General features: G+C 44.8%; 1 protein-coding gene across 5 annotated transcripts in view; it reads right to left on the bottom strand.

Annotated features, from left to right (window-relative positions):
- Positions 1 to 4,505: 4,505 nt before the first annotated feature.
- The window catches only part of rnf216 (ring finger protein 216), a 29,568-nt gene continuing 21,775 nt past the window's right edge, over positions 4,506 to 12,298 (bottom strand). For all 5 annotated transcript variants that reach the window (XM_074655381.1, XM_074655383.1, XM_074655384.1 and 2 more), the window contains exons 14-17: positions 11,109 to 11,206; positions 7,928 to 8,150; positions 7,144 to 7,216; positions 4,506 to 5,399 (exon numbers count right to left, since the gene is read on the bottom strand). In XM_074655381.1, coding sequence (XP_074511482.1) covers positions 5,017 to 5,399; positions 7,144 to 7,216; positions 7,928 to 8,150; positions 11,109 to 11,206 — 777 coding nt within the window. In that variant the 3' untranslated portion in view covers positions 4,506 to 5,016. The remainder of the gene's footprint in view (positions 5,400 to 7,143; positions 7,217 to 7,927; positions 8,151 to 11,108; positions 11,207 to 12,298) is intronic.

The following is a 12,298-nucleotide window of genomic DNA, read 5'->3' as shown; positions in this document are numbered from 1 at the left end:
GAATGAAATGAAATTCCACCTGAAAATATCAGGTTATTGTCAGTTGTTGGTGTGTAAGTGGTCTACTGGGAGCAGTGCTGGTTGTACAGTATACAGTAGATGTAGTTTAGTACTGAACTGAATGTAACAGCGTGAACCAGCAACAGACTGAACTGAAGACAGTCAGAATCAGAGTGTTGAAGTGCATTTGAAAAGGTGACGATGTGATGGCTCGGCTTAATAAAGTGAACAAACTGCACAGTCGGTGACTAGAAATCTTTGAACTGAACAATTCGAAACAGCAAAGTGATTCTTCATTTCTGTCTCTGAGCTTAGCAAATAGCAGAGTGATCAACATACAGCTGTCAGACAAAACAACGTATTCACACAAACTGCAACAACCGCTGAAGAAATGACACTGTAGTATGATGTAGTGTGTGTGTGTGTGTGTGTGTGTGTGTGTGTGTGTGTGTGTGGAGGTGCATATCTCCTCATTCTTCGCCTATCTTTCCCACCAGATGGGCGCCTCCATTGTTGCAAATGTAAAATCATTTGTGTTTAAGGGAGACGCTCTGTCATGCCACACACTCGTGCATACACACACACACACACACACATACAGTCTCACATTCTCTGATTATGCATCTCTTAAAGAGCACGCACACACACACACACATAGACACACACACACAGACACATAGACACACACACACACACACACACACACACACACACATACAGTCTCACATTCTCTGATTATGCATCTCTTAAAGAGCACGCACACACACAGACACATAGACACACACACACACACACACACACACACACACACACACACACACACGAGTCACTCACTGCTGGTCAAAAGGAAGAGGGGAGGGAAGCTATCTTTGTTCACAAGCCCAGCTTTGAGGATGGTTGCCATGGAGACTATAGCTTCAAATCTGCTGGTTGATGAAGGGCAGGCAGTCTGCGGCAGCGAGCGCACACACACGAGCACACACTGACACACTGACACACATGCTGCACTCACAACACCTGCAGACGGCGCAGCACTGCAGCACTGCGTCAGAAGACACAAAGTTGACCAATCAGCATCCTCGTCTAACACACACCTCTGAGCTGGAGCCAATCGGAGCGTCTTTTCCACCGCTGCATTACAATATCCACCAATCAGGAAACGTTATTCCAGATGTGACTTGAAAATATGAGCCAACCGGCATCCAGACTGTGAGTTTTTTAATGAAATGGAAAGTCCAGGATTTTTTTTTTTGAAGACGCCTGACTAATTTAATAACCTTAATTTCCTTTCTTCCCTTTTTTGGATTTGATGCAGCTGTGGAGAGATTGTTGCAGCGTTTAGTCATGACTCATAAACTTGATTGGTGTATAACAAAGATGCATTTAAAAAAGAGAAAGACAATGAAGTGGAAACATGGGCTAAGTGAAGGATGTGAAGAGAATAAGAGAGGTGGAGTGGATGATGCGAGTATGAGGAGGAGGATCTGTGTCTCTCCTCTGACCTACATTCATTCTGTCAGTCATAGAAAGAATCATATGATGATGGCGAGTATGTGCAGACAAATGTGTCCGCAGTGTCCTTGGTCAACATATTGGGTCAACTTCAATCCGATTTAAACTGACATGTTCAAGTTGAGCCCGTGGGAGCTTTGGCTGGTTCAGGGTGGTGATACACAGCAGGATGATGATGAAAAACATGTGTCACTTCTCCTGCATTAACCTACATTTTACTGTGACCGCTGACCGACTAAATGGATGCAACCACTGGCTGAAAGAGTCGGGGTCGGTTGAGAGATGGTTCTGTCTGTGAGTGAAGCCATTAGCCATCATGTCACAATCTGTCCCAGTAAATCATGTGATGCTGTTTCAGGCAGGCGGCGGCACAAATCTCTCATTGTTTCCATAAAGCAATGAAATTCAAATGATTTCTTAGTGTCCCATCACTACTCAGTGAGTTTTTGTGCTTATCCTCATTACAGCTGGTCTTTCTATTGATTGTATTGATTATTTTCATGGCGGCACATGTCCTGGGACTCGCAACTCTGTCTCTCTCCTCTCCTGTCTCCGGTTATTAGGATCAAGTTTCCTCAAAAACAAGAAGAAAGAGAGCAGAGTTTGGCAGCGAATCTGCAGGGTTCTTTAAAGCTGACCACTTACTGAGAGATGATTTCATTTGATCTGGTTTAAGTTGTGAACAAATTCTATCTTGACACCCCTGATCCGTCAGTTCGGATGACACATGTCCATTAAAATGAGTTGTAGCATGACAGAGCCACCTGTTCCCCTTTAGATCAATTAAAATAACTTTGGTGATCCCCTGACTTTTTTAACTGTACTTTGCGTTCAGTGCTAATTAGTACATTTTAGCATGCTAACATGCTAAACTAAGATGATAATATTGCTCTGCGCTGGCTGGGCCATTGTTTTCCTATGGGGAGAGCGGTGCTGCTCGACTACGCGGTATCGCTACCCTTAGCGCGGCGCACTGCTCGAAATCGCCACTGAGCGCTGCGCTCAAAATTATTTCAACTTTGACCTCGGCTGCTGCTGACCATTCAAAGCGCAACCAATGAGAACAGCTGCAACTGTTGTTGTTGCCTAGAAACAGTGAATGGCGTTTCTTGCGTTCTTTTTGGGGAGACATTTTACCTGCTGCCTCTGCAAGTCTCTGCGCCCTACCTCACGGTGACTGAAGAGCAAATGTTTTATCATGTGAAGGCAGCTTAACCGCCGTATTAGAGCAGTACGGAGCGGCGTACACACAGAGGGAGAGTGACTTCATTCTCTGCTCAGGTAGACATTACTCCTCTATATCTTTACATTATAGCAAATAGTTTGCTACTATATTAATGCTCTGGATATCGTATAGAGCCCCTTTAATCTGTTCCTCGCAAATCCCCTAATTTAGAAACGTGCAACACTGAATCTCTGGAGTACTGCTTCAAGCTGGGGTTTGTTTTTTGACTTTGTGGCATTTATCTAGGTTGCCCTCCAAAAGAATTACTCCGGGTGTTATTTTAGTTGGAGTAATAAGCACCCATTTTCTATCCTCGGAAGCCATTAACTGTCTTTTTACTTTCACAACTTTCAGTAATGTGGCGTCAGTGAACGCTACGCCAGGATTTGTTAGAATACAGATGGACACAGTACTAAACTGCTATAAACACTATGGAAGCCACTACATGCCCTTGTGTGTCTGTTGAAAACAACAGACTCATTTCATTCATGACGGCTTGGCTGGTGTTAGAAGATGCTGAATCTGATTAAAGTCTAATTCTGGCTCAAACACAGTCTGTCTCATCCCACCCATGACTAAAACCATTAGGGCCCCTGGGCTATAACGGGGGTTTGCTGTGCTACTTTCATAGTCTGCATGCAGAAACCAGAGGCTGTGTGTGCGTGTGTGTGTGTGTGTGTGTGTGTGTGTGTGTAGCAAAGTGATTTGTCACACTCGCAGCACACTTGGCTGAACAAAGAAGTCCCCTCTCTGGGAAACATCACAAAGCCCGGCTGTCGCTACGCCATGATTGGCAGAAAACACCCGCTCTGTCATGTGATTGGTGCACAGCCCGGGGGGCTCAGTTATCATGAGTCAGCCCCTTTTTCTGCATGAGACGAGGGAGGAGGGGGAGAGAGAGAGACGGTGTAAACGGTGTGACTGTGAGAGAGAGAGAGAGAGAGAGAGAGAGAGAGAGAGAGAGAGAGAGAGAGAGAGAGAGAGAGAGAGAGAGAGAGAGAGAGGGAGGCAGAAAGTTAGTAAAGAGAGAAATGACTTTATCTTGCTTTTTTTATAAAAACTAGGGCTGTCAATCGATTAAAATAGTTAATCACATTTAATCACACATTTTTTATCTGTTCAAAATGTACCTTTAAGGGAGATTTGTCAAGTATTTACTACTCTTATCAACATGGGAGTGGACAAATATGCTGCTTAATGCAAATGTATGTATATATTTATTAATGGAAATCAATTAACAACACAAAACAGAGACAAATATTGTCCAGAAACCCTCACAGGTACTGCATTTAGCATAAAATATATGCAGTGTGTCAGTGTGCTGACTTGACTATGACTTGCCCCAAACTGCATGTGATTATCATAAAGTGGGCATGTCCGTAAAGGGGACACTTGTGGGTACCCATAGAACCCATTTTCATTCACATATCTTGAGGTCAGAGGTCAAGGGACCCCTTTGAAAATGGCTATGCCAGTTTTTCCTCGCCAAAATTTAGTGTAAGTTTAGAGCGTTATTTAACCTCCTTCTGGTTTGGTACCAATGGATTCATTAGGTGTTTTAGTTTCATAAGATGTTTTCGCTCTAGCTTTAAAACTGAGCCTGCTACAACCTTCGACAGATCAATTGTGTTAATGCGTTAAAAGACATTAGTGGCATTAAAACGATTTTGCGCTAACGCGTTATTAACACGTTAATTTTGACAGCCCTAATAAAAGTATAAAATCTTCAAAGAGGCAAATTTAAACTCCTATGAACTGGAAACTCACGGCAATGTGAACATAAACTTTATTAGAAAACCGTGTGGTCTCACACCTGTTACACAAAAGATACAGAAGGGAATGCTAACTGTTTTTTTTTCAATTATGTACTCAAAAATATCTGTATAAACTGGAAATAAATTGTCTCAAGATTCTAAACCGTCCAACCCCGATATTTAAACAGACAGAGATGAAAAGAGGAACAAGTAACGTGGGGATCGGTCTCATTATTGAAGTCCCAAGCTCCGTGGGAGAAGGCAAAGTGTCGTCCCACAGATGCACTTATCATTTCAGTGTGTTTTTGCGACGAGCGGCGTGTCTGAAATCTGCACACGGATCATGAGAACGGATGAACGAGTAGAAAACGGCGATGCACACTGAAAGGGATACAAAATAACATCAGATATCAAAAACAGCACTGAAATGAAAAGTATAACTGTAGTGAGCGAGCGTGTGAGTGTGTGTATGTGTGAGGATGAGCAGATCGCACCAGGGTTAACACACTCGCCACAGAGCGTGTGTTAGAAGCGTCTGTAGTAGCGGTGCGGCGGTCCGTAGTGCATGGGCAGGTCCATCATGTCCAAATTGTGATGAGGGTTGACGGGAGGGTTGTGGTGGTGATGGTGGTTGTTGTTATTGTTCAGGGGGGCCAGGGGTTGTAGGGGGGGCACATAGGGGGCCGGGGGCAGCCGGGGGAGCATCACCTGGTGGTACATCCTGCCCAGGGGTGGAGCTGGCGGGTAGCGGGCGCGTGGAGGCACGAACAGGGGAGCTTGCACCGCCTGTGGGTGAGGAGGGGCCGCGGGGTTGGGGTTCTGGGGGTTTTCCTGGGGCGGACCCACGCGTGGCCGCTTGGCTTCGGTGACGGGCTCCGGAGGAGGGCCGACCCTCTTCCCTGAATTATCTGAGAGAAGAAGAGAAAGGAAAGTTATCGATGGAGCAGCGGTCTTGTCTGAACCATGGATGTATTAAAGAGAACCGGATACTGCTTTGGAGGCTCCCGTTCATTCCTATGAGAGTTGCTGAGTGGCGCATGAAGCCAAAATGGCTCGACTTCGGAGTAATAAAGTACCCGGATCATCCGGCGATCTTCCGCATCTATTGGGTCCATAGAGCAGGCGCAGTAGCATTTCCTTTAACTCCGCCTCCAAGGCCTCACTCCATCCTCGGTCTGGGGCTCATTCACATGAACGGGAGAAGGGAAATAACTCTGGATTCGGCTATTAGTGCATTTTATAACTTTTAGGACCTAATGATTTAAATAAGGGCTATTCAAGTGTTCGTACTGGGAAGCTGATTCACCTAAAAAAAAAAGATCCGCCGGTTGACCGACGTCTCTTTCTCAATGTACATCTATGGGAAAAAGTATTTTTGGGCCCAATGGCATCACGTGACGGACACGAAAGTTGTAGTACCGCCGTTTGGCCACTATGAACATTTTCTTCACAGTCTGGCGCTCTTCGCGGGGGCTTGATCTGAACTTCCTTTCCGGTCGTTATAGCATGTTGAAATGTTGTAAGACTTCTCTGGAGGTTTTAATCAAACCCCTCGCCTGTCTCACAAACTTTACACAAACACTTTGAGACAAACCAAACACAGGAAACACTCCTGCAACTGCTGCCGGATTGTGCTGTAAACAGCCAACTTGTCTGAATAAATAATAGTTAAAAAAGACGAAGAGGAAGCAGTAGAGAGGAAGATGATAATGTTGCTGCAGTGCAACATTTCCCTGCCAGGGATCATAACTCATCACATTTCTACATCACGTCGAAAGAAAACACACTTAGAGGAGCAATAATTTATAGTTTCAGTAGTTCCAACGAAATCATTTAATGCAGTTTTCAAAGTGAGCCTGAACAGAGTGACACACGGTTCCTACACATTTTTCATTTCAAAATTCCACACAACATATTTGACTTCGTGACTTGCGGTGCAGAGGATGATGTGACAAGACTGCAGTGCTTTCGGCTTTAGTGGATGACACCTCGTCAGTTTGTATCAGCACGTCGCCACTGAATCAGAACAAGACCGACCAGGCAAGCTGAGGCGAGCTGGAACACTCGTCACAGTTTGTCACGTTCACAATGTAAATGACTGAGCCAATCAGATTGCAACCAGCCGCTCGTATCCCCCCCCCTCAATATTGAAATATTGGTCCAGTCTGACAGGCAGCGCTCCGCTCTGTGCTGTCTGCCTGCAGTTTACGGTTACTTTTTATTATTGATATCTTGCTCATAATGAAAAGTTGGCCCACATTTCGCCGCCCTTGCCAAAGTGCCGACCCTGGCTGTGGCGTACGTAGAGGCAGCTCTGCGTACGAGTGTGCGCCATAGCCTACTTCTTGCCTTGCTTTCGACGACATCAAGCTCGCCTCTAGCCTGCGCTGCCTCACACAGTAGTGAACAGTTTGGCTGCACTGGCTGCTCCAAATGCCATGAAAAAACACTCTGCTTGTATGATCACTTTATTTTTAGAAAGTTTGAATTTTAAATTGTAGAAAACAGAATAAGGGCAATAGTCTGGAAACAGAAATGTTTTTCCATACTCTCTTTTATTTTTCCCATACTTATCCAGAGCTGGAAATGACTAAAATCAAATTCCATTCTATTCCATACTGCGTAGGAACCCTGGTGACATTCGGTACTGACCTGCTGCACACTTCTTATTCAGCTCTGCCTCTCCTTCCTTCTGGATCTCCTGAATGATTCGCTCGTCGTCTTGCTGCAGAAACAAACACACAAACCGCAGTTGTTAGTATTTCCCATAAGATGAAGACAACAACTGTTTCATCAAAGTGAAATGAAACTCTTGTGATACCCAGATAATTAACTTGCAATGTGAGTGACCACATCAAATCAATTCTCTAGTCTTTCTACAGAAGCTACACCTTAACCTTGTAATGCACAAGTAGAAATCAAGCTTTAGCCAACATAGTGCTTGTTTAGCTGCAGGTCTGTTGTGTCTGAGTCTGGAGAAAGCAGTCTCCAGAGAGGTCAGAGCTACTGTGGAGGGTGGGACCGCAGTTTGTTATTACTAGTTTGTGGCTCGTGTTTCTCTAGCCTAAAGAATAAACCTTTGGATAAGTGAACATAAAGCTTAGTGAACTGTGTGTATTTGTTTGGTCTGAACATCCTTCACTTTCACTCTTGACGAGGAAAACCTCTAAATAATGATAAGGAGGCAGTCGACCCCTTTTCACCAGCCCTCCATTGGTTACCAGTATTTATCCATTTCTTGGCATTGCTCTTGGAGACGAGCTCTTGGCCGGCTCTGGTGCCTCTCTAGAGCTGCTGGAGCAGCTCCAGCTCATTAACTGCTCACAGACTAATTGTTGCTTCTGGTTGCCAATGGTACTGCGGCCAGGTCACTGTGGGCTACCACAGAGTCAGATGGTCAGGGTCAGAGTGCAGGGAGAGTTGGTGAACACGTTACCGTCGGGTCAGTCCAGAGGGAGCACTTGCGGCAGTGTCGGCAGGGAGCGCCAGGAGAGCGGGCGTGCTGACAGAAGTGGTTGTAGCCGGTGATGGGCTCTCTGCAGAGGTAGCACATGAAGCTGCCGCAGCGGCACGACATCCGGTTGCAGCCCTCCGACTTGACCAGGCCCGTCCCGCACTTGACGCACTTCCTCACCCGAGCTGCCGTCATACGCTCCTCGCTGCACCACGTGGACAGACGGACAGAGTTACAAAACAAATTGATGAACAGGGGAGTTAAAAGAGTCAAAGATAGACATAACAGCACTGCAAAAAAAACAAAACACATCTGATGAACTTTCTCCTGGGCGTCTCAAGGACAGAGTCTTCCTTGTGTTTTTTAATCTTGACGTGAAATGAGAAATTGTGTCTGCATCTCAGGTTCATGTTAGTATTTCCTTGTAGGCGTTAACAAGAGGCTGTAACCCAGAGGTTTTGTTTCTGGGACAGCGTTATCAGCTGTAACCACCGAATGAGCAGTGCAGAGCGGCGACTGTGATCTAGCCAGTGGGGCACGCTCACATGCACTAAAAGGCACACGCGGCCGGCCCGGCTATGTCAACAAAGTACAGAGAAGCTCTGATTACAACCCACACAGAGGGAAAGTGACTTCATTCTCAGCTCAGGTAGACATTACTCCTCTATATCGTTACATAGACAATCGTTGTTTCATGCTATATTAATGCTCTGGGGATGCTAACCCTACTTATTACACGGCTGTGTTGAATACTCAATTCTGATTGGTCAATCACGGCGTTCTGCGGTCTGTTATTTCTTTGTAGCAGACCGTTGCTATGTATAACAGACCGTTGCTATGGGCCTAGCTCTGGTGTCGGACTCTGGCGGACCGTTTTTGTGTCAAATTGTTGATTTCTTAAGTAAGTAGCCGTGTAGTAAGCGGGATAGTGTACAGCTATCGGATCATTGTTGTGAAAGAAACCCCTTCAGGGGGATGACAGACCACCATCACATCGCCCTGTTGGGGTTTCTTTCACAACAATGACCGGCTCGCTGTACATTATCCCTTACATAGCATCTTGTTGATAACTGTTGACATAACATGCATTCATATTAGTGTATGTTAACAAAAAATATGATGTATATGTGATGATTTTCCATTTAATATGTAGGTGTGTTTTTGTGTCATGTACAATATTTTTATGATTCCAATCATGTAGCTTCAAACTTATACGATTGTCTCAGTGCTCCCAGTCTTTGGGATTGATTTTGATTGAGTTTTCATGCATTTTACTTGAATTGTTCATCTATTTAAGATGTTTATCACCCTACGCTGGTTGAATATATATAGATTTATATATATATCTATGTGACTGGTAACCGTTTAACATTCTGACCTCAAGAAGATTCGACAAGGATCAAAAATTGTCCATAAAAACACATTTTTGGAGTCGGTGTACCGGCGTAACCTTTCATTTAAACTACTTCAATCGCAGAGGAATCTAATGATATTCATACTAAATGTCTTGATATAAAGATAATTATCCTTATTTTTATAGCTCTGTTCTGATTTCACTGATGCCTCTCCCAGTTCTTGATCATCTATGCATATAAGAGACCAAAACATCTGGAGGTGGCTAATGTTGCCATGGTGATTCTTTTAGTGATGTCCTGTTGAAACCATCAGGTCAGCGCTGCTCGGACCTGCTCCACTGATCTTTCTACCAGGCCACTTCCTGTCTCTTTCAGCACCAGGAAGTGAGAAGATCCGTAGACGGCTCAAAACAGGAAGTACTGCCTGTGGGCCTGACGGGCCACAGGAAGCAGCTGGCCTCTCCACTTCCTGGAGCGTTGTCCGGGAAACTGAGCTGTTTACCCAGCATCCTCTCCGAGTGAGGAGTAAAGGGGACAGCGTGAAAGCAGAGAGATGAACAGGGCCTGCGACTAGAATGCCCTTTAAGATGAGTTCACGGGTAGCAAACACCGTAGATAATCAGGAGTACTGGTGTTTGAGTTTTACGATGTTTAAATGTATTCTTTGTCGGGTCAAATATTGATACTGTATATGAAACATACTGTCCTGTACGGACCATGATAGGTGGTTTCTGGAAGCCTGATCATGGAACTGGTTCTGTTGTGTTTTTGATGAGAAAAATGTATGTTGTTACTATATATAAAGAGCGGGTCCATCTGTGTTCTGTTCGTTTTGTCAAATGGGAACGCTCACTCAGCAGTTACGTAGGTTACCAAAGTAAGCTAATAAAAGCTAATCAATAAGGTTATGAATAATGTGAACGCTATCACTAGCTGTGTCAAAGTTAGCTGTGCTAAGTTTGGAAATAACTGAAAGGGTTGGTTTGGATTTTTGGAAGTGGGGTTGTATGTATGTAACCGTTTTTGTGAATGGAGTCTTGGTGGCTTTGAAGAGAGCGATATAACGGCTTTGGTTACTGTCGGAAAGAGCTGTCTGACGGCGAGGTAGAGCGGCTGTGGACGGGAGCAACAGAAAAACATATTTTAGCCACAAAAAAGAAAATCAATATCACTTTAACGGTACGCTATATTTAGAATACTTTCACAGCTTTACCTCGCCGTCAGACAGCCCTTTCCAACGGGAGACTGAGCCGTTATATCGCAGCCTCCGCAGACCAGACCAGACCAGACTACATTACATACACGGTTGTTGCTGGTCTACCGCTGCATCGATCAGTTAGTTTTGTTAGTGTTATTGTGTGACTTTCGGATCCAAACTAATGTGGTGTCCATCCATAGCAGTACATTGCTTAGCTTCCGTGCCGGTGCTCCTGTCTGCTTCTTCAAACTGGGAGCGTGCCGACTGCCATCTAAGTTACTGTATGTAATGTTAATACACTGACTATAAGGATGTATATATACTGTATATATGTAGCAGCGTCATCATGCAGAACCGTATGTCAGATCACGTGGGAAAATGTTTTAGTAGGGCTTTGGGGAAATAGCATTTTGATGCTAAAACATACATACTTTGACCAAAAATGTGAATGTTTGGATTTGAATATATCAGTAATACCACTGGGAAGCTACAGAATGATATAAAATCACAAATATTCATAGAATCCCATCAAAGGACACACAAATGTAAGTTCTCTGAGTGGTGGTGTGCTGATAAAGGAGTCCTGTTTTGTTTCTCTAAGGCCACTTACAAGAGCACCCTCATGCGGATCTCGTCTCTCTCCAGGACCTGCTCACACGTCTTCCCCACATGCTGCTTCCACTGGACGTGGCACTTTCTACAGCTCTCCTGAAGAGAAAACAGACGAGAAAGGAATTTGACAAATGTCGTGTGTGGGGATCGGGTAGAAGAAAAGAAAGAAAGAAAGAAAGAAGAATGAGAAAGCAAAAGAGCAAATCGTTTCATTACAATCTCCTCGATTCACTTTTTATAATATATCATCAAATATCAAGAGGTTATCCCACATTTCCACATCCACCCATCACTATTCCAGTTACTGCTGAATAAGAGGAGCCCTGCAGTCAGACTGTCTGCTCTATATGCTGCTGGTGCTGCCACTGCAGGGACTTGGACTCGCACAGACAGACACAGCTACTAGGTGTGGCTCTCCCTGCAAATGTGTGTGTGTGTGACTGCAGCAAGAGTGCGATTTTGCTCGCTGCTGACTGCTTGGTTGCCTAGAAACAGCAACTCCATCCTCCAACCTCCATCGTTGAGACGTTCAGCTTTAAGGATGTGCTGGGCGGACAGCATCGCTGCACACACACATGCACACACGCACGCACACACACACACACTTTAGCTAGGGGTTGCCTGCCTCGCTAACCCTTAGCTAAGTGGTGTCACCATAAATATTTGAACCGCTCATCCAATATTGAAGAGCGTGGCATACGACAGCTGATGCAGCACCAGTATGATCCATATCTCCACCTCTACGTCCTGTGACTGTGTGTGTGTTATTTTGTCATTTCAGCTACCATAGGCGTGGAGCTCTCACAATATTCACTGAGACAGCTGTGTGTGTGTGTGTGTGTGTGTGTGTGTATGTGCAAGGTCAGCCAGAGGGTGGGGAAATGAGCTGGAGAAGCCGGAGTTTTCGTTGGCATTTGGAGCGGATTTGGGTGGAAACACTGAAGACTCTCCAAAAAGGCACACAAGGACCTTTAAAGTCAAATTGTGGTGGCTTCAAGCGAAGGAAGAGCTCCTTACAGACACAAGACAGATGAAAAGTAGACCAACTGTGTTCACATTTTTGTGGCGTTTCTGATTTATAAGGGAGTGTCCAAGCAGAGAGATGCATGTAACATAGTTGAGAAGCATGGGAGCGAGCGAAAAAAAGAATAAAGCATGGTGAGAAAACTCTCTCTGGGTTATTATATC

Source organism: Sebastes fasciatus, chromosome 13 (assembly GCF_043250625.1).
Source record: "Sebastes fasciatus isolate fSebFas1 chromosome 13, fSebFas1.pri, whole genome shotgun sequence".
Classification (NCBI taxonomy): Eukaryota; Metazoa; Chordata; class Actinopteri; order Perciformes; family Sebastidae; genus Sebastes; species Sebastes fasciatus.
This window is presented reverse-complemented; position numbering and strand designations above follow the sequence as displayed.